Source organism: Diplotaxodon limnothrissa, linkage group LG3 (genome assembly GCF_057381915.1).
Source record: "Diplotaxodon limnothrissa isolate DT_005_m linkage group LG3, D_limnothrissa_male_GT1.1, whole genome shotgun sequence".
NCBI classification, from domain to species: Eukaryota; Metazoa; Chordata; class Actinopteri; order Cichliformes; family Cichlidae; genus Diplotaxodon; species Diplotaxodon limnothrissa.
Window position 1 is genome coordinate 18,671,555 of NC_140598.1, and position 23,117 is coordinate 18,694,671.

Sequence of the window (23,117 nt, forward strand, 5' to 3'; positions counted from 1 at the left end):
AAAAATTTCTGTTCTTTAACGAGGGGACTAAGTCATTTCAATGACTATAGCATCAGGCTGCAACATAAGAAAAGTGAAAAAAGTGAAGGGGGGATATGGATACCATCTGAGCCTACTCTATATGATTGTTCTTCAGCAGTGTAGAACACAATCTCAAATTCTATGACATTTCTACCTGTATATTCACTGAATGAGAACAAGAAGTGACTAACAACTTCACACCTTGAGTCAGAGAGTGTCAGGCTGAGACAGCTGAAACATGGGTATGCTTATCTGAAGGTCAAGCTTAGCTAGCACACCCCGAAATTCTTAAAAAAATAAATGATATACTACAAATTTCCCACTGATTAAGCAGAAGGTACTTTACAAAATGTAAAAAAAAAAAAAAAACCTATGTAAAGGATTAATTACTAAATGATCAGACCACTTTCATCAAATCACTGGGGTCCTTTGAATTTTGGAGTTTTCTCTATATTATTGTAGTCTTTACTTCACAATATAAAGCACATTGGGGTGTCTGTTCTTGCAATTTAATGTTAAATAAATTAAAATGATTAAAAATAGAAGTTTTTGGACCATAGTTCAAAAAGTCCTAAATATCTGATGAGATCTAAACAAAAGTTACCAAGAGGCAAATAAATGAAGTTATTCACACTACATAAACCGCAATTGGCCAATCATATCATCTTCTGTTTCAAATTCAGAGGCTCTTCAAAACTGTCAGCTTAAATTCAAGTCTAACCTGGTAGAGCAGTTCCAGTGTGTGTTTGAGGGCATCGCTAAAGCAGGAAACCCAACCCTTCTGAATCAGATCTACACAGAGCTCTACATCACAGAGGGAGGGACTGCAGAGGTCAATAATGAACATGAGGTCATACAGATTGAAACAGCATCCAGGAAACCAGACAGACCAGAAACAACAATAAGACAAGAAGACATCTTTAAAGCCTCATCTGAAAGAAATAAACCAATCAGAACAGTGCTGACAAAGGGAGTGGCTGGCATTGGGAAAACAGTCTTAACACAGAAATACACCCTGGACTGGGCTGAAGACAAAGCCAACCAGGACATCCAGTTCATATTTCCATTCACTTTCAGAGAGCTGAATGTGCTGAAAGAGGAAAAGTTCAGCTTGGTGGAACTTGTTCATCACTTCTTTACTGAAACCAAAGAAGCAGGAATCTGCAGCTTTGAAGACTTCCAGGTTGTGTTCATCTTTGATGGTCTGGATGAGTGTCGACCTCCTCTGGACTTCCACAAAACTACAATCCTAACTGACCCTAGAAAGTCCACCTCAGTGGATGCGCTGCTGATAAACCTCATCAGGGGGAAACTGCTTCCCTCTGCTCGCCTCTGGATAACCACACGACCTGCAGCAGCCAATCAGATCCATCCACAGTGTGTTGGCAGAGTGACAGAGATCAGAGGGTTCATTGACCCACAGAAGGAGGAGTACTTCAGGAAGAGATTCAGAGATGAGGAGCAGGCCAGCAGGATCATCTCCCACATCAAGACATCACGAAGCCTCCACATCATGTGCCACATCCCAGTCTTCTGCTGGATCACTGCTACAGTTCTGGAGGATGTGCTGGAAACCAGAGAGGGAGGACAGCTGCCCAAGACCCTGACTGAGATGTACATCCACTTCCTGGTGGTTCAGGCCAAAGTGAAGAAGGTCAAGTATGATGGAGGAGCCGAGACAGATCCACACTGGAGTCCAGAGAGCAGGAAGATGATTGAGTCTCTGGGAAAACTGGCTTTTGATCAGCTGCAGAAAGGAAACCTGATCTTCTATGAATCAGACCTGACAGAGTGTGGCATCGATATCAGAGCAGCCTCAGTGTACTCAGGAGTGTTCACACAGATCTTTAAAGAGGAGAGAGGACTGTACCAGGACAAGGTGTTCTGCTTCATCCATCTGAGTGTTCAGGAGTTTCTGGCTGCTCTTCATGTCCATCTGACCTTCATCAACTCTGGACTCAATCTGCTGGAAGATGAACAAACAACCTCCCTGAAGTCTGAAATGAAAGAATATTCAGAGAAACACTTCTACCAGACTGCTGTGAACAAGGCCTTACAGAGTCCAAATGGACACCTGGACTTGTTCCTCCGCTTCCTCCTGGGTCTTTCACTGCAGACCAGTCAAACTCTTCTACGAGGTCTGCTGACACAGACAGGAAGTAACTCACAGTCCAATAAGAAAACAGTCCAGTACATCAAGGAGAAGCTCAGTGAGAATCTGTCTGCAGAGAAAAGCATCAATCTGTTCCACTGTCTGAATGAACTGAATGACTGTTCTCTAGTGGAGGAGATCCAACAGCGCATGAGTACAGGACTTCTCTCCGCAAATTATCTGTCTCCTGCTCAGTGGTCAGCTCTGGTCTTCATCTTACTGTCATCAGAAGAAGATCTGGATGTGTTTGACCTGAAGAAATACTCTGCTTCAGAGGAGGCTCTTCTGAGGCTGCTGCCAGTGGTCAAAGCCTCCAACCAAGCTCTGTAAGTAAATATGTGATCATAGCTTTAGTTTTGAAATGTTGATTCTACTTAACAAAAAAATCAGGTTAGCAATTAACAAATCCAAAAACTGTGATGGGTTCTGCAGCATTCAAAATCTTTTTAAAAATTGTATTATAAATGACATTATAAATGATCAATTTCAGAAAGCAAAGACGTTCCACTTATGTCAGCATTTCAGCTCATCGCCTTTACATCCATCTTTTAACATGAACACTGTTTTATTCAATTATTCTTATAAGTACGCTGATACTCACATTAAACAACTAGAATTACGCTGTTGTTAGAATTGTGCCCTCCACTATTATGTCTTGATGGATTCTCGATCATCCAGAAAATTAAATCTCCAAAAGTTTATTCTGTTCATCTGGACGTAGCGTTTTCAGTGGGAGAAACATTTCGTCATTCATCCAAGTGACTTTTTCAGTCTCAGCTTACTGCAGGTTTCCGCTGTGTTAGTGGGGATGGTGTTCGCTCTTTGTTGTAGCGTCCTAATGACACCCAGTTTGTGCTCCAGTGGATGATGAGAGTCAAACCTTAAATACTGATCCGTATGTGTAGGTTTACGGTACACGTCAGCTTTTAGATGTCCCCCATTACTGATGGAAATCTCACAGTCTAAGAAGGCCAACCTGCCGCTTTTCATATCCTCCCTGGTGAATTTGATATGTCAGTCCACCCTGAGCCACGGTCACTCCTGTGGCTCAGGGGGTTGGGAAGCGTATCTGTAACCGGAAGGTCACCGGTTCAATCCCCGGGCTCTCTGTCCTGGTCGTTGTGTCCTTGGGCAAGACACTTTACCCTACCGCCTACTGGTGTTGGCCAGAGGGGCTGATGGCGCGATATGGCAGCCTCACTTCTGTCAGTCTGCCCCAGGGCAGCTGTGGCTACAACCGTAGCTTACCTCCACCAGTGTGTGAATGAATAGTGGCATTGTAAAGCGCTTTGGGTGCCTTGAAAAGCGCTATATAAATCCAATCCATTATTATTATTATTATTATTATTAATGTGATCCGTGAATTGCGGAAAATCCTGAGATTTGATTTTTCACCCAGGTGTCATCCACATATCTGAATCAATGGCTTGGTGGTGTTCCAGGGTAGGATAGCAAAGCCCTCTTTTCCACTTCTTCCAAGTACAAATTGGCCATGATGAGTGAAACTGGGGAGCCCATGGCACACCCATGTTTCTGCCTGTAGAACTGACCCTTGTATGTTAAGTAGTTGGAATGAAGACACAGCTCCAAAAGCAAACACACTTGAACGAAGCTGAGAGTGATCCTGTTGCTGAGGTTGGTGTCATCCTGTAATCTCTTACAGACTACCTCCAACTTTTCCGTGATTGGGATGCAAGTAAAGTGAAGTGATGTGGTGTTCAGAGCTGCACACCAGCGGGTTGAGGATCGAAGCCAGAAATTTGGGAGATGTTATAGGTGAGTGAGTTGATCATGCAGACAATCGATCTTAAAGGTGCACCCTGTTTATGTATTTTTGGTAAACCATACTGACTCTCTATACTCATGGCCATTGATCAGTGGTCTTTGATCGGTGCGTTTTGTCAGTGGTTGTTGATCAATGGTCATGAGAATTTGCATAATTAAGATTAAGGAACTGACCTCCCAGCCCATTGTTCCCTCAGTGGCCTGGTTTTAGTCATTATGCAAACGTACGGTTTATAAGATTGGGGAAACCTGCAGTCAGCTGAGACTGAAGAAGTCACTTGGATGAGTGACAAAATGTTTCTCCCACTGAAAATGCTACGTCCAGATGAACAGAATCAACTTTTGAAGACCTCCGCTATTATATTTCACAGTCAGGAATCAGAAGATCTTGCTTGCATCCAGGGGCCAGAAATTATTTCTTCTACGAGACTTAAAGTTTGTATTCAAAATTTTATAAGCAGAGGGTGGAGGAGATGGAGCTCATAAAGATGGAATGCTTCCTGAAACAAGCATATTATAAAAAAAGGTTCAGTATGTGACAAGTACGGATAATGTTGAGTTGCATCGACCAACAGTTATGACAGACATTAGAATTAGGAAGTGACCAAAAAGTATTGTAATACATACTGGTATACTTTTATTACTAAATCTACAAGCCTGTCATTAAATTACATTCCAATAAAGGGTTGTAGTTATGCTTGTATTAAGAAAAGTTAAAGGGTTTTCTTCCATTTAACACTTATATTTAGAGATTTTTAATTAACCATGTCTTGTAGTGCCCTCCAGTATATTTATTTTTCTTTTCAAGGTTGAACAAATGTCACAAATGTCATCTTTTGTTCTTTTATTTAGGCTGAGTGTCTGTAAACTGTCAGAAGAAAGTTGTCAAGCTCTGTCCTCAGTTCTCAGCTCCCAGTCTTCTAGTTTGAGAGAGCTGGACCTGAGTATCAACAGCCTAAATCATTCAGGCGTGAAGCTTCTGTCTGCAGCAATAGAGAGTCCACATTGTAAACTGAATACTCTCAGGTCAGATCAGTTATACTCAGTTTTTGTTATTGTTTTTCTTTTGTTTTCAACTGATAAAATTAAACAGTTAAAAACTTGTAGCCCATAAATTTTTAATCACATTGTAATATGTCTTAGTAAAACTGTTGCATTTTTAACCTGTTTAACCCCAGACATTAGAGATTCTCTAAAAGACATTGCTAAACATAGTAGCTCCTCACTACACCCTTATTACAGTTTAACATGAGTGTTGTTTAATTGTTCATGTTTTCCTTTTCAGACTGAGTCTCTGTAACCTCTCAGAGATGAGCTGTGAAACGTTTTCTGCTGGATTGAAGAATCTAAACTGCAAGCTGTCTACTCTGAGGTCAGATAAAGAGGTTTTCAGAATTAACCAATTAAAGTTCATTCATTTCTTGATGTACAAGTAGCTTGCAAAAGTATTCAGCCCCCTTGAACGTATTGACATTTTGTCATATTACAGCCACAAACTGTCAGGGTCCCTGTGCCTACCCGGTCGGCTCAGTACGGCTACATATGTTTTGTATTCCTTTATTCTTTTCCTGCTCTCTCCTTTCCCCTCTTTCCCTCCTCCCTCTGCCTGGGCGGAGCTTACCTGCGGGCTCCTGCCCTTGGCCCACGCACCTGTGGCTCATTACGAGTGATCCAGCTCCTTTATAAGACGGCAGCCCTGTGTTTCTCGTCGCTGGACCGTTGCCGACTCTCATTTCCCTGGACCTGCCCCTGTGTTACCTGAGCGATCAAGTGTGTGAGGATTGGAGCGAGCTTTTGTGTTTCTTGTGGAGTGTGAAGAGGAGCGTGGAGCGTGGATGGAGTGAGGACTTTGGAGCGTGTGTGGACTGCAAGTGTCTTTCCCCCCCCTGTTCGTGTGTGGATTCCTGGAACCCGTCTTTTCCCCACTGTGTAAATAGATCACCTGGTGCTTCTGTAAATAAAAAACCTTTATTGTTCCCTACTCAGAGCCTGCGCGTGAGTCCGTTCAGTCCCGTTGTGACAGAACGGTCCAGCCACGATGGACTCAGCAGGCTCGGCGTCACCCGCCCCAGCCCCGGTCTCGTTGGATGAGCTGTTGCAGCGACACGAGCATATGTTGATGCGGCTCAGTGGAGACGTTGCCGCTTTGTCCCTGGCTCTCGCCCAGCGGACCCCGTTGACTGACTCTCCGCCCCCGCCAGCCTCTCCGGCAGACGAACCCATCCCGGGCGCGAGCGCGTCTCAGCCCGCGAGCGCGTCTCAGCCCGCAAGCGCGGCCCAAACTACACCTGTGGTCGTCGGGCATCAGCCTCCCTCTCCTGAACTGTTTCATGGTGAGTTGGATAAGTGTGCAGGATTTCTCACACAACTCACTTATTTTTTTCGTCAGCAAATTCACTGGTACCCTGGCGATGGAGATAAGATTTCCTTCTTTGTGCAACTGTTACGTGATCGCGCTCTACAGTGGGCCCAGGCAGTGCTACGATCCCACCCCGACATCTCCTACCCCGAGTTTTTGTCTAAGTTTAAGAGCGTTTTTGATAAAGGATCCGAGGCTGCCGCCGCCGCTCAACGCCTGTTAAATCTTAAACAAGGTAGACGCAGGATGTCGGATTATTCTGTCGATTTCTGGGTTTTGGCTGAGCAAACGGGGTGGGGGCAGGAGGCGCTAAAGAGTGCCTTGCTTAATAACATCCGTGAGGAATTAAAAGGCGAACTAATAATGCATGACCTGCCTGCCTCTCTTGACTCTCTAATGACTCTGTGCATTAAGTTAGATGATCGCCTTCAGGCTCGCAGAGACCTCCGGGGGCGGGCCTTTCAGGAGCCGCGGGCGCTCTTGGGCCCACCAGCGGGGGAATGGAGGGCTAAACCCAGTACTGCCCACAGTGACCAGCTAAGCGAGGAAGGCGAGCAGCCCATGCAGCTGGGTCGCTCACGGCTAACACCCGCGGAACGTCAGCAACGCATGGTCTCTGGTGAGTGCCTGTACTGCGGCCGTAAGGGCCACTTCATTGCCACCTGTCCATCTCGACCAAAAGGGGGCGCCCGCCCGTAGTTAAGGGAGTACTGGTGGGCGACCTGTCAAGTAAAAGCTCCCTTCCACGCTTAATGTTACCGGCCAAGTTAACAGTTCACACAAAAACCCATTCTGTGATGGCGTTAATTGACTCTGGCGCGGAACAGAGCTTTATCGATTCAGCCCTCGCGGAAAAATTAGGGGTTGGGTCTGACCCTCTACCTCATCGTTTACATGTCACCGCCTTATCTGGGCAGCAGCTGCCTGATATAACCCATGTCTCAGAGCCCGTGTCACTCACACTCTCCGGCAACCACACCGAGGTTCTAAGCCTATTCGTGTTTAAAGCTCCTCAAACACCGCTTGTCTTAGGTCACCCCTGGTTGCGACAGCATAACCCTCATATCGACTGGAAATCTGAATGCGTGGTAGGCTGGGGAGTGGATTGTCACATGAACTGCCTCCGGGCTGCAACTCCGCCCTCCGCGTCTCCTCCAAATAACCTGTCTGAGCCTCCGGATCTCACCTCTGTTCCACCTGTGTATCACGACTTGGCTGAAGTTTTTCGTAAAGATCTTGCACAATCGTTACCACCTCATCGGCCGTATGACTGCGCCATTGATCTTCTCCCAGGCACCACACTCCCCACCTGTCGCCTTTATAGTCTCTCCCAACCTGAGAGAGCGTCTATGGAGAAATACATCACGGACTCACTGGCAGCAGGCATAATCCGGCCGTCCTCTTCCCCTGTGGCAGCCGGCTTCTTCTTTGTAGAAAAGAAGGACAAGTCTCTCCGGCCTTGCATTGATTACCGCGGCCTTAATAACATTACGGTTAAGAACAAATACCCCCTACCGCTCCTTTCCTCGGCTTTTGAACTTCTGCACGAGACAACGATCTTCAGTAAATTAGACCTCCGCAATGCCTACCATCTAGTTCGGATCAGGGAGGGCGACGAATGGAAAACAGCTTTTAACACCCATCTGGGGCATTTTGAGTACCTGGTGATGCCCTTTGGGCTGACTAACGCCCCAGCAGTTTTCCAGGCCCTCGTGAATGACGTCCTCCGGGACTTTATCAATCGGTGCGCGTTTGTCTACTTGGATGATATCATTATCTTCTCTAAAACAGTGGCGGAGCACGAGACACACGTCAGACAGATTCTGCAGCGTTTGCTGGAAAACAGACTGTTTGTGAAAAGCGAAAAGTGTGACTTTCACGTGGACTCCGTGGCCTTTCTCGGATACATAATAGAGCGGGGTGATCTGAAACCCGACCCGGCGAAGGTCCAAACAGTGCTTACCTGGCCCGAACCCCCAAACCGTCGACAGCTCCAGCGCTTTTTAGGCTTTGCCAACTTCTACCGCCGCTTCATCCGAGATTTCAGTAAACTCGCTCTGCCTTTAACCAGACTCACTTCTCCTAAAGTGTCTTTTCAGTGGGACCAATCCGCGCAGGAGGCCTTCCTACGTCTCAAAGAACGGTTCGCTACAGCACCTATCCTCTGCCAACCCGACCTCCAGCAACAGTTCGTCGTTGAAGTGGACGCATCGGATTCCGGGGTCGGGGCGGTGTTGTCCCAACGGAAGGAGGGTAAGCTCCACCCATGTGCCTTTTTCTCTCACCGTCTCTCCCCAGCAGAGCGCAATTATGATGTTGGAGACCGGGAGCTTCTGGCTATCAAGTTGGCACTGGAGGAGTGGAGACATTGGCTGGAGGGAGCCACTCAACCATTCATCGTGTGGACAGACCACAGAAACCTTGAGTATCTCCGAGCTGCAAAGCGACTCAATCCCCGGCAAGCGAGGTGGGCTCTCTTTTTCACGAGATTCAACTTTTCAATTACGTACAGGCCCGGGAGCCGCAATGTGAAGCCAGACGCCCTCTCCCGACTGTATGACTCCTCGGAAGCGGAACCCGACCCAGGTCCGATTCTTCCTGCCTCCTGCTCCATCGGCACGGTGACCTGGGAAATCGAATCTCAGATTAAAGAAGCTCAGAAAACAGAACCAGATCCCGGGACCGGGCCCCCAGGTCAGTTGTTTGTGCCCTCCTCTGTTCGTTCTCAGGTACTGCAATGGGCACACGCCGCCCGGTTCACCTGTCACCCGGGAGTACACCGCACCATACGATTCCTCCAGCGTTACTTCTGGTGGCCCACTTTGGCTCGGGATGCACGGGAATACGTCGCCGCCTGCACGACCTGCGCCCGTAACAAGTCGTCCAACCAACCTCCCTCCGGTTTGCTACAACCGCTGCCCACTCCGGGACGGCCTTGGTCCCACATAGCCTTGGATTTCGTCACCGGATTACCGGCTTCAAAAGGTAACACAGTCATTCTAACCGTTGTGGACAGGTTTTCTAAAGCGGTCCATTTCGTTGCCTTGCCCAAGCTGCCTACGGCCCTGGAAACCGCTCACCTCCTCACCACGCATGTATTCCGCCTCCATGGAATTCCGGAGGACATCGTGTCAGACCGTGGCCCCCAGTTCACTTCACGGGTCTGGAGGGAGTTTTGCTCCGCCCTCGGCGCTAAGGTTAGTCTGTCCTCTGGCTTCCACCCTCAGACCAACGGACAGGCTGAGCGGGCGAACCAAGACCTGGAGGCTGCTCTGCGGTGTGTGGTGTCCACAAATCAAACGACCTGGAGTGACCAGCTGCCATGGGTTGAGTACGCCCACAATTGCCTGACTTCCTCAGCCACTGGAGTTTCACCTTTTGAGGCGTCATTAGGATTCCAGCCTCCGCTCTTTCCGGCCGTTGAGGGTGACCTCTCTGTGCCATCCGTCCAACACCACCTGCGTAGATGTCGCCGGGCGTGGAGAGCCACCCGAGCTGCCCTCCTCCGGACGACGGCACGTAACAAACAGCTCGCGGACCGCCATCGGACACCGGCTCCTGAGTATGCGGTCGGACAAAAGGTATGGCTGTCCACCCGCTATGTGCCCCTCCGGGCGGAGTCCAAGAAACTGTCTCCTACTTTTATTGGGCCATTCGAAATCGGTGCGCTTGTGAACCCTGTGTCTGTTCGGTTGAACCTTCCGCGCAACATGCGTGTCCACGACGTTTTCCATGTCTCCCAGATTAAGCCCGTGCTCTCCAGTCCTTTGTGCCCTCCTTCCGGGCCCCCGCCTCCCGCCCGGATCGTTGATGGGCTGCCGGCGTATGGGGTCTCCCGCATTATGGACTCTCGGCGCCGGGGGCGGGGGGTCCAGTATTTGGTCGATTGGGAGGGCTACGGGCCGGAGGAGCGCTCCTGGGTGCCTCGCTCGGCTGTTTTGTGTCAGCGCCTGCTCCGTGACTTCCATCGCCGGCACCCTGGTAAGCCCGGTGGGTCGCCGGGTGGCTCCCGTTGAGGGGGGGGTACTGTCAGGGTCCCTGTGCCTACCCGGTCGGCTCAGTACGGCTACATATGTTTTGTATTCCTTTATTCTTTTCCTGCTCTCTCCTTTCCCCTCTTTCCCTCCTCCCTCTGCCTGGGCGGAGCTTACCTGCGGGCTCCTGCCCTTGGCCCACGCACCTGTGGCTCATTACGAGTGATCCAGCTCCTTTATAAGACGGCAGCCCTGTGTTTCTCGTCGCTGGACCGTTGCCGACTCTCATTTCCCTGGACCTGCCCCTGTGTTACCTGAGCGATCAAGTGTGTGAGGATTGGAGCGAGCTTTTGTGTTTCTTGTGGAGTGTGAAGAGGAGCGTGGAGCGTGGATGGAGTGAGGACTTTGGAGCGTGTGTGGACTGCAAGTGTCTTTCCCCCCCCTGTTCGTGTGTGGATTCCTGGAACCCGTCTTTTCCCCACTGTGTAAATAGATCACCTGGTGCTTCTGTAAATAAAAAACCTTTATTGTTCCCTACTCAGAGCCTGCGCGTGAGTCCGTTCAGTCCCGTTGTGACACAAACAGGAATCAATTTTATTTGAATTACATGTGAAAGACCAATACAAAGAGGTGTACACGTGAGAAGTGGAACGAAAATCATACATGATTCCAAACATTTTTTACAAATAAAATACTAAAAAGTGGGGTGTGTGTAATTATTCAGCCCCCTGAGTCAATACTTTGTAGAACCACCTTTTGCTCCAATTACAGCTGCCAGTCTTTTAGGGTCTGTCTCTACCAGCCTTGCACATCTAGAGACTGAAATTCTGGCCCATTCTTCTTTGCAAAACAGCTCCAGCTCAGTCAGATTAGATGGGCAGTGTTTGTGAACAGCAGTTTTCAAATCTTGCCATAGATTCACAGAGTCACCACGGGCCTCTTGGCTGCAGTTCTGATCAGCGCTCTCCTTGTTAGGCCTGTGAGTTTAGGTGAACAGCCTTGTCTTGGTGGGTTTACAGTTGTGCCATACTCCTTCCATTTCTGATTGATTGCTTGAACAGTGCTCCATGGGATGTTCGCCTTGAGGTGACTTTTGTTGTGATTTGGCTCTATATAAATAAAATTGAGTAGAGGCTTGGGAAATCTTTTTGTAGCCTAAGCCTGCTTTAAATTTCTCAATAACTTTATCCCTGACCTGTCTGGTGTGTACTTTCCACTTCATGGTGTTGTTGCTCCCAATATTCTCTTAGACAACAACTTCTGAGGCCATCTTAGAGCAGCTGTATTTGTACTTATATTAGATTACATTAGCACTGACATTAGATTACACACAGGTGCACTCTATTTAGTCTTTGGCACTCATCAGGCAATGTCTATGGGCAACTGACTGCACTCAGTCCAAAGGGGGCTGAATAATTACGCACACCCCACTTTGCAGTTATTTATTTGTGTTACGAGTTCAAATATTGGGGATGGATACAAGAGGAAAAACCACAATAACAACACTGGTCCGGCCGGGTTAAGTCAAACGATGATTTTAATTATCACACGCGTGGGAGATGGACACTGATGCAGACAGCCTCAGATCTCAAAATGGTGGAGCATTGATCAAACTCTTATAGCCTCTGGTGCCCCCACCTTATCATAAAAGCCTAAACATTCACATGCTTTTCTCTCACACGGCGCCTAAGCTACGACCTTGGCTCCCTGTTTATCTGCTCCTGCTGAGATGGGGCAGAAAACTCCAGCATGTTCTCTTCTAATCAGACAAATAAGGCGATGACTTTCTGCGAACAGTATTTCTTATAACTCAGCAGTATAATGCATCCTAAACAATATCATTCATTCACAACAAGTCAGCAGTTTAATGTAATGCAAATCAGTTTAACTAATGCAATAGTTATCAGCTTCTTCTAATTCAGGAGAATAATGCAAACTAAAACTACATAATAATTCACAATCTTTAATTAGGGGTCTAACATGGCATAAAATAATATCTAACATTTGTAAAAAAAAAAAAAAAAAAAAAAAAGAAAAGAATGGAATCATGTAGTGTGGAATTCCAATAAAATTGATTCATGTTTGTGGCTGTAATGTGAAAAAATGTGGAAAAGGGGGCCGAATACTTTTGCAAGTCACTAAAAAAGCCAGTTTTTGTTTCCTGAAGTATTATTGAAAAAAGGGTATTAAATTTTGATAATAGCTCCACACTGATTATAAGTTAACACCAGTGTTTGTTTGTTTTTTTGTTTTGTTTTTTGTTTTGTTTTTTCATTTTCAGAATGAGTCTTTGTAACCTCTCAGAGACAAGCTGTGAAACTCTTTCCTCAATTCTCACCTCCCAGTCCTCTATTCTGAGAGAGCTGGACCTGTGTAACACCAACCTGCAGGATTCAGGAGTCAAGCTTTTGTCTGTTGCAGTGGAGAGTCCACAATGTAACCTTGAAACTCTCAGGTCAAGAATCAAAGCTTTCCACAGATGATCATTTAAAATGTGATTTATTATTGTTGCACAAATATAAGAATTGTTAAGAGGTTTTTTTTAATGTGTGACAGTTTTTATTTGTTTGTTTGGATTCCAAAAATTACTTCATGCACTAATAAACTTATATATAGTCATTTTGTGTACAAAAGATACCAATTTCCTTTTATACTGGTAGGCCGAACATGACCAAATTACATGTTGAGGTTTCTTTTGGGGTGGAGGAGTTTAAGTATCTCGGGGGCCTTCTTCACGAGTGGGGGTAGAAGGCAGCAGGAGCTCGACAGACGGATTGGTGCAGTGGCTGTACCGGTCTGTTATAGTGAAGAGTGAGCTGAATGTAAAAGCGAAGCTCTCAATTTACCAGTCGATCTATGTCCCTACCGTCGCCTATGGTAGCGAGCTGTGGGTAGTGACCGAAAGAACGAGATCGCGGATACAAGCAGCGGAAATGGGACCATTAACAAATGCAACCAAATTTGTTAATGGTCCGACTAAAATACTCCTAGGACGCACCGTTGCGACCAACTGTTTGAGTAAAAAAAGAAAAAAGAAAATTCTTCAACTCTGAAAGTCTCTGTGTGGTCAACGACACACATTACATTCCTATCGTGGTCTAAACCAATTACAGATAATCAGGGGCGGGACCTCTCTGATTGGATGTGGTCTAGTTGAAGTGCAGGTGGATAGAGAGAGGTGAGTAGCTTGAATAAAGAGATGAGGCTCAAAAACTTTTTCAACAAACAGCAAATAAGAACAGATAAACGGATTCCACACTAAGACGTAAACACAGAGTGGACACGTCACCTCAGAATCAGGTTTCTCTTTCTCGTCTTTCTCACACGACTTCCCGTGCTGGACAAGCCGACGAAGCTGAAAGCCGACAGCTTACTGATTCTAAGGCGTCGGGTCTGAGCTTTGTGTTTACATCCAGCAAGAAAAGAAGATCGAAACTACACTTCACATTTGATAAATATCGTCATTAAACTACTCTTAATTTTGCTGTTTTGCTTCCACCACAAGAAAATAACACTTCATGCACAGCTCTCTGTCTCTGTGTATTTCACGAACAGTTTCTCATCTCAGATCTTAATTTTTGCATTATTCATTCGCTTATTACCCATCAGTCTACCGTTGTTTACAGCGCTGTCGGTGACTTTCTTTCTTTCCTTTCTTTTTTTTTTCTTACTTAAGTGACCTCGGACAAAAATATACTGACAAAATGTAAACATTTTTAAAATTACGTTAAATTGCAGAATATTTTTAAGGTTATCTGCTATAAAGAGCCAAGTCAGGAAAATCTTCATGTTCTGTGTTTTATCCTCAGTTTCTTTGACACAAAGGCATCTGCTGTGATGCTCACACCTCCTATAAAGTCTCACAAGTGTCAGTACTGATAAATGATCAGAATGATATTATTTCTGACTGTCTGAGGCAAAATTGAATCGAATCGAATGGATTGTGGAAATCAGTGATGATACCCAGCCCTAGTGAGTAGCCTAGGCCTGGCAGAAGTGGATGTAGCTGTGGGTAATAAGAAAAGATGAAAAGAACTATTGATAACTTTTTTGTTAAGTTAAGGCCTGATGGGGCCAAATGGACATTTTAAAAGACATAGTCCTTTCTTTAGTTTTATTCTGCACTTTATTACATCAGATTAATTAGAGGTTCAGTCACTCTGCCTTCTGTATTACTCCAATACATGACAACATGCCAAGGCTAGATGTACAGCGCAAATAATTCTGTTAAAGGTCTCCTCAGCGCTGGAAGGCAAGACATTCAAACAGCAGCTCTGTAGCTGTCAACCAACCATGCTCTTTACATCATGTCACATGGCTAATTTCCATTCTATTTCCTCTCTTAGCACAAAGAGTAATGGCTAAAAGTGTTTTTGTTGGGTCAGATCCAGTCGGCATGCACTTGGAGGGGTTAGAATACTCATAGAATACTCATTCTAAATTGTCCAAAGGTGGAGGTTTTGTCTCTCTGAATCATCTCTTAGTTATGCTGCTATATGCTCAGGCTGTTGGTTGACCTCCCAAGATACTCTGCTTTCTTCTGCACTCCTCTCTTTTCATTTCTGATGCTTTTATGTGCCACTACTGCATGTCCTTAAACTTTTTCTTCTTTTTTCTTAGTTTGTGTTTTGTTCTTGTCTCACTGAGATCATCTCTTCTCTTTCCCCTCACCTGGCAACCAGTCATGGTAGATGCTCCTCCTGGAGCCTGTTCTAACTGGGATGCTCTTTGTGTCAATGGGAGTTCTTCCTTCCCACCGTCACCCAACGGTGATGCTGATCAGAGGATATAGTCTGATAGTTGGGGGTTTCTCTCTAATATTGTAGGCTGTTACCTTACACTGTTAAACAGCTGTTGTCTGTTGGGAATTCCACTTATAAATAAAGTTAAATTTAATGCATGTAAATGGATAGATGTTTTTGTATATGACAAACAGAAAATTATTGTTGACAGATGGATTGTTGTTTTGTGTGTCTGTAGTCTGTCAGGCTGTCTGATCACAAAGGAAGGCTGTACTTCTCTGGCCTTAGCTCTGAGCTCCAACCCCTCCCATCTGAGAGAGCTGGACCTGAGCTACAATCATCCAGGCCGCTTAGGAATGAAGCTGCTGTCGGCTGGACTGAGGGATCCATGCTGGAGACTGGACACTCTCAGGTATGGAGAGGATGTCTGATAGAGGAGGAAGAGCTGGAAACATTTCTCTGTCCTTCACTCACTTCCTGTTTGTTTCCTGCAGATGTGACATGAACAAATCAATAAGGCATACTAATGTAAGAGGTTTTCAGAGAGAAGTTTTCCAGGAAAAAGTTATGGATATCTCGGTATATTTAGTGTGGATTATATTAATTGTTCTATTCAGAGAGCAACAATTAATATTTATCCTAGATACAACAACCACTGTAAGCAGGGGAAACTGTTATCTTAGATTTATTAAAAGAAAAGGCTGTGGTACAAACTCTCAACTACAGGGAGATCTTTTCATAACATTTAAAAGCTGCTTGCCATTAAATGCACAGATATGTAACTGTATTAATGTATTTTAGTGCTTTTCAAATACAAAGGTCACAATTTGCTTTGAAAAGCCAACACACATTATGCAATAATGGAACAAAAACAATCCAGTAAATAAACAAATTTAGAGACAACCAAGGTGGAAGACATATAGGTATAATGTGACAAAAAAGAGGGTTTATTGAGCCAAATGCAAAACTCACGATGAGGAAACACGGAGTCAGGCACAGGAAAAGAGGACAGTATATACACTGGGATACCTGCAAAAGAGAGACAGGTTGGAGCAAAGTACAGGTGCAGATGCTGAGAGTGTGTTTGGTTGGTGAGAGATGAGCTGATTGGACGGTATGTACGTGTCAGGACTGGTGACTTTTTGAGTTGTTACTGGGTGGTATTGCTGCGGTTGGTTGTTCTCAGATTAAGTATTTGGATTAACCCTTTAAAACTGGTAACTAGTTTTAAGTAGTTTAAATAGTTACTGGTGTATTTCTATAAGTTTTCTGGGATGCTTAGAACTCAAATTACACTGTTGGAAATGCTTTGTCATGTTTCGACTGTGTGGAGGCAGGAGAAGGACCCAAACCCACAACTCACTACGTAGGAATGAAACTCAAAAAGCTGCTTTATTGCAGAATAGCACGAAAAATATAACAAAACTATACTGGGACATGGATAAACTGACACAAAGGGAAACGGCCATGAGGGAGACTACGACACTGACAAAGAGAAACACAGGGCTTAAATACACTGAGGGATAACAAGGGAATGAGACACAGAAGGAGAGCACAGCTGGGAGTAATCAGGCTGGATGAGACAAGGGAAGCAAAACTAGAAACACTGACATGAGACACGAACCTTCAAAGCAAAACAGCCAACACACTGACTGAACTCTAGACATGTAAACTTAAGAGAAAATGGGGAGACAGAACATAGGAACCTGAAACATGGTACAGAAAGGCACAGTAGACACAACATGGAACACAGTGAAGCCATATTTCAAGAACTAAACCTATGATAACCATAACTGAAACCTAGGGAAATAATAACTATAAAGATCAAAACAGCACAACCCACCTGAACATAATGAACTCGCAGGGAAAGAGTAAAACTAAATACAGTGACCATAGAAACGCAAGACCTCTTCAAAATAAAACAGGAAACATGAGACACAGACATGACAACCTGAACTTGACAACGCAAGACACAGACGTGGACCACATGAAGGGCAAGGGTGACTTAACAGGGGTTGGAAGACAAAAGGGGAATCTAATAACAAAGAACTATACCAACTATAAAATTAACTTAGAAAACCTAAAGGGCTTAAACATAACAGGAATGTAAATTAATACTCAAAACGCTGGGTCAAAAGCCCCAGGATCGTGACACTTTATTACAAATTTGGATTATAATATTTATTTTTATTTTTCCTGCAGTACATAAAAATTGGTGTATGTCAAAAATCAGACCCAAAAGCAGCGCACATTTCGGTGCTTTATTTTGGTGCCTTTTTTTCCCTGAGATGTCAGAATTCTAGCCAATAATTTTACCTTTGCAAGGATAGTAGGCGGGCCCAGGTACATATGTTATTTTAGAGCAGAGTTACAGATTAAAAATGCCCAAGGCAAAGCGATCAAAAGTCTGGCTATACTTCACAGCAAAAGATGCAAACTCAGCAGCCTGCAACAAGTGCTTTAAGGTGATACTGTGATACTGTGCAAAGGAGGTAACACCTCAAATCTGATGACAAACCTTTAAAAAAAAAAAAAAGCTGAGGAATGAGTCTTTAGTTAGGAGTAAAGGATGAAGCTGCTAGGTGGGTTTTTGACTGGGGGATTTATAGAAATTAACATCTAGTTGAGCTGGACTATGGTCTGAGATAGAGTTGTATGGGCAATCTAAAACCTTGGGAAGAATTCTATTATCTACAACAACAAAAAATCTATCCGTGAGTATGACCAGTGTACTGGTGAGAAGAATGAGAATTGTTTAGATGTAGGATTTTTATTCCTCCAGGGGTCAAAAAAGTGTAAGATTGCAAAAAGAATTGCAGAACTTTTGCTGTCAGCTTTTGCATTTGATCTGTCAAGTTGAGGATTAAGCACACAGTTAAAGTCACCACCCAATATCAAATGGGACTCTGTTAAATCTGGGAGGTTCTTTAAAAAAGTACTATAAAATTTAGGTCATCCCAGTTTGGTCCTTATACATTTGAAAGAGTTACTTGTTTCCTATACAAACTGCCCTGTATAATAATACATCTCCCTCTGGTATCCGCTACAGTTGATAGTGGAATAAATGGAATGCCCTTCCTAATTAGAATAGCAACACCACGTGATCTATCCTCAAATTTTTATGCTAAATACTAAAGTTTAATTTGTTCACTTGATCGGAGGTGTGTTTCCTGCAGATATACAACAATGATTTTAAATGAATAAATACCCTTGTGCATTTAACCGGATTATTTATACCTTTAACATCCCAACTTAACCAAAAACAATGGTCTCTGAGCAAATACTCTATTTCTGAGAGACAAATCAAACCCAAGGAATGAAATTAACTCTTATGTGGGAGGCCTTAAAAGCCTATCTTCGAGGCCAGATAATTTCATATGCAACCTTTTAAAAAAAAAGAAATACTTAAAACAAATGAACAACCTAGCCAACAGTCTAAGCAGCTTGGAAAGAAAAGCGTCTGGACTTCTTTAAGTTGCTTGAAGATGTTTCACCTCTCATCCGAGAAGCTTCTTCAATTCTAAGATAAAATGGCGGAGAGTCCCAGATTTAAATGCAGTGGGAATAACCCTCCAAAGAGGGACAAAAGGACCCCTGATGATCCTCTACCTAATCACATGAGCCAAGATGTGAAACAGGGGGGTGTCACAATCAGCCAGGGTTTTGGGTGAAACCTGTCCCCACCCTATCATGCAAGCAACATAACGAAGTCCAGACGCTTTTCTTTCCAAGCTCCTTCTTATACTACGATGACTGAGAACCTTCACAGATAACCTAGCTAACAGTATAAAAGAGATTGATTGCTTATATGTAGAAAATCCAACACCAGACCTCTATAAGAGAAAATTATTACTAAACAAAATCCTGTCCATTCAGCAAAAGAGAGCATTTATTTTTCAAATCAAGGCAAAAGTTCTATGAGCATGGGGAAAGAGCCAGAAAAATCTTGACACATCAAATTAAGCAATCCATATCAGTTAACACAATTTCTGAAATCTGTAAAACCTCTGGAGAAAAGACGTCCGATCTGAAAACTATTAATGACCAGTTTAAAATGTTCTATTCCAATCTTAACGCTTCAGATCCGGTTGATATGCATGGGCAGGGGAACAATATGAGAACAATATGAAGAGTTGGACAGCACCAGGCCCTGGCACAAATGAACCAGCTGCTAGTTGACGAGAGACACCCGCAAAACGCAAAGCACCAGCTACTGGCAGACCAGTATCTCCCCCAGGTGCAGGCTGTGTAAAGATGTCTCTGAGACAATCCAGCATCTAACAGCAGGGTGCAAGATGCTAGCAGGCAGGGCATACATGCAACGCCATAACCAGGTGGCCGGCATAGTGTACAGGAACATCTGTGCCGAGTATAACCTGGAAGTCCCGGGGTCAAAATGGGAGATGCCCCCAAGGGTGGTGGAGAATGACCGAGCTAAGATCCTGTGGGACTTCCAGATACAGACAGACAAAATGGTGGTGGCTAACTAAGCGGACATAGTGGTGGTAGACAAACAGAAGAAGACGGCCGTAGTGATCGATGTAGCGGTTCGGAATGACAGCAACATCAGGAAGAAGGAACACGAGAAGCTGGAGAAATACGAAGGGCTCAGAGAAAAGCTCGAGAAGATGTGGAGGGTGAAGGTGGTCCCAGTGGTAATCAGAGCACTAGGTGCAATGACTCCCAAGCTAGGCGAGTGGCTCCAGCAGATCCCGGGAACAACATCGGAGATCTCTGTCCAGAAGAGCGCAGTCCTAGGAACAGCTAAGATACTGCGCAGGACCCTCAAGCTCCCAGGCCTCTGGTAGAGGACCTGAGCTTGAAGGATTGACTGCCCTTGACCGGCAGGTGGGGAATTTTATACATACAGTGGGGCAAAAAAGTATTTAGTCAGCCACCGATTGTGCAAGTTCCCCCACTTAAAATGATGACAGAGGTCAGTAATTTGCACCAGAGGTACACTTCAACTGTGAGAGACAGAATGTGAAAAAAAAAATCCATGAATTCACATGGTAGGATTTGTAAAGAATTTATTCGTAAATTAGGGTGGAAAATAAGTATTTGGTCACCTCAAACATGGAAAATCTCTGGCTCTCACAGACCTGTAACGTCTTCTGTAAGACGCTTTTCTGTCCCCCACTCGTTACCTGTATGAATGGCACCTGTTTGAACTCATCATCTGTATAAAAGACACCTGTCCACAGCCTCAAACAGTCAGACTCCAAACTCCGCCATGTCCAAGACCAAAGAGCTTTCAAAGGACACCAGGAAAAGTATTGTAGACCTGCACCAGACTGGGAAGAGTGACTCTACAATAGGCAAGCAGCTTGGCGTGAAAAAATCAACTGTGCGAGCAATCATCAGAAAATGGAAGACATACAAGACCACTGATAATCTCCCACGATCTGGGGCTCCACGCAAGATCTCATCCCGTGGGGTCAAAATGATCATGAGAACGGTGAGCAAAGATCCCAGAACCACACGGGGGGACCTGGTGAATGACCTGCAGAGAGCTGGGACCAAAGTAACAAAGGTCACCATCAGTAACACACTACAACGGCAGGGAATCAAATCCCGCAGTGCCAGACGTGTTCCGCTGCTGAAGCCAGTGCATGTCCAGGCCCGTCTGAAGTTTGCCAGAGAGCACATGGATGATACAGCAGAGGATTGGGAGAATGTCATGTGGTCAGATGAAACCAAAGTAGAACTTTTTGGTATAAACTCAACTCGTCGTGTTTGGAGGAAGAAGAATACTGAGTTGCATCCCAAGAGCACCATACCTACTGTGAAGCATGGGGGTGGAAACATCATGCTATGGGGCTGTTTTTCTGCCAAGGGGACAGGACGACTGATCCGTGTTAAGGACAGAATGAATGGGGCCATGTATCGTGAGATTTTGAGCCAAAACCTCCTTCCATCAGTGAGAACTTTGAAGATGAAACGAGGCTGGGTCTTCCAACATGACAATGATCCAAAACACACCGCCCGGGCAACAAAGGAGTGGCTCCGTAAGAAGCATTTGAAAGTCCTGGAGTGGCCTAGCCAGTCTCCAGACCTCAACCCCATAGAAAATCTGTGGCGGGAGTTGAAAGTCCGTGTTGCTCGGCGACAGCCCCAAAACATCACTGCTCTCGAGAAGATCTGCATTGAGGAATCGGCCAAAATACCAGCTACTGTGTGTGCAAACCTGGTAAAGACCTATAGTAAACGTTTGACCTCTGTTATTGCCAACAAAGGTTATGTTACAAAGTATTGAGTTGTATTTTTGTTATTGACCAAATACTTATTTTCCACCCTGATTTACGAATAAATTCTTTACAAATCCTACCATGTGAATTCATGGATTTTTTTTTCACATTCTGTCTCTCACAGTTGAAGTGTACCTCTGGTGCAAATTACTGACCTCTGTCATCATTTTAGGTGGGGGAACTTGCACAATCGGTGGCTGACTAAATACTTTTTTGCCCCACTGTATATATATATATATATATATACACACAGACACACACAGTGGAACCCCGACTTACGCAAGTTTCACGCAAGTTACAAAGGCACTGAATGGCAATATTTCTGCTTGTGTTCCGGCAAAATGCCCGAGTAACGAAATCCGCTGGCTCTGATTGGCTGAGCCTAGAATGCCCATAATGCCTTCCGAATCATGTGACAATCCCTTGGTTTCCGTACTTGCGTTTTGCTGCGCCTTCGTAACTTGAATTTTTTGTTAAATGGGGTATTCGTAAGTCGGGGTTCCACTGTACACTAGTCCCTTAATAGTTTCAACATGAAATATTGAAAAAACAAATATATGGTCCACTGATCGTGTGACAGATGCAGACATTTCTCTGTGTGCACGTGGTGAAATCTGCTGTTAAATCAGAACATGAAAAGGTTATAGGTGACATTAAAACCCATGAAAACAAAGCTGCATTCACTCAGAGGTCAGGGGTTATGTACAGTACCCACACTGACACAAAGGATAAAAAAAGAGCAGCAAAGGCAAGGGGGGGGGGGGGTCATTTCCAGCTAAATAGAACAATAGAAGAATATAAAGACAATGAAGGTCAGTTTGAATCACTCATATTTTGTTCAATTCAGTGTACTGACAGATCCAGGATCAGCCCAAATCATCAGCAGTTTGATCCACGTATGGGCTGAAGTGTATTTGTATATGAGAGCCATGTGTCCATGTGTGCATGCTGAAAGAGACTGTGCTGGTCTGACCCCCCTCCTCCTTTCAGGGTGGAGCCTGCTGGACTCCGATGGTTGAGACCAGGTCTGCGGAAGTGTAAGTGTGTTTTTAATGTGATTCATGAAAACAAAGCAGCACACATTCAACCATCTTCAAACTGTCACATCACTCATTCACATCTCTGATGTCAGGAGTCATCATCAAAGTGTCAATCAATGAACAGATGATGGATCAATAACTGCAGCTGGATTGTGTTTGTTCTCTCCATCAGATTCCTGCCAACTCACAATCGACACAAACACAGTTCACACAAACCTCCAACTATCTGACAACAACAGGAAGGTGACACATGTGAAGGAGGTTCAGTCATATCCTGATCATCCAGACAGATTTGATTATTTCTGCCAGCTGCTGTGTAGAAATGGTCTGACTGGTCGCTGTTACTGGGAGGTCGAGTGGAGAGGAAGGGTTGATATAGCAGTGAGTTACAGAAGAATTAGAAGGAAACGAGAGTGTCAATTATCAAAATCTGGTATGTTTGCTACGCTTGCCAGTTTCTATTCCCCATACTGTATGTTTGGACACAATGATCTGTCCTGGAGTCTGTGCTGCTCTGATGATGGTCCTCATTCCGTCTGGCACAATAAGTGGGATACATCCATCTCCTCCTCCTCCTCCTCCTCCTCCTCCTCTGTCTCTAACAGAGTAGCAGTGTATGTGGACTGTCCTGCTGGCACTCTGTCCTTCTACAGAGTCTCCTCTGACACTCTGATCCACCTCCACACCTTCAACACCACATTCACTGAAACTCTTTATCCTGGGTTTTGGTTCAGGTCCCCTTGTTCCTCAGTGTCCCTGTGCTGAGTTGAGTGTAAAGAGTGTCCTCCTGTTAGAG

The 23,117-nt window shown here is 44.9% G+C and overlaps 2 protein-coding genes across 5 annotated transcripts in view; one reads left to right on the plus strand and one right to left on the minus strand.

The window, feature by feature from the left end:
- LOC146634781 (protein NLRC3-like) overlaps positions 1-23,086 on the plus strand; it is a 31,573-nt gene extending 8,487 nt beyond the window's left edge. For 2 of the 4 annotated variants that reach the window (XM_085378799.1, XM_085378773.1), the window contains 7 exons: positions 705-2,499; positions 4,811-4,984; positions 5,244-5,330; positions 12,573-12,746; positions 15,272-15,445; positions 22,272-22,318; positions 22,494-23,086. In XM_085378799.1, coding sequence (XP_085234925.1) covers positions 705-2,499; positions 4,811-4,984; positions 5,244-5,330; positions 12,573-12,746; positions 15,272-15,445; positions 22,272-22,318; positions 22,494-23,086 — 3,044 coding nt within the window. The remainder of the gene's footprint in view (positions 1-704; positions 2,500-4,810; positions 4,985-5,243; positions 5,331-12,572; positions 12,747-15,271; positions 15,446-22,271; positions 22,319-22,493) is intronic. The other 2 variants (XM_085378790.1, XM_085378782.1) reach the window with 2 other exon arrangements.
- LOC146634776 (protein NLRC3-like) overlaps positions 1-23,117 on the minus strand; it is a 239,633-nt gene that overhangs the window by 154,556 nt on the left and 61,960 nt on the right. The gene's annotated exons all lie outside the window — the stretch shown is intronic.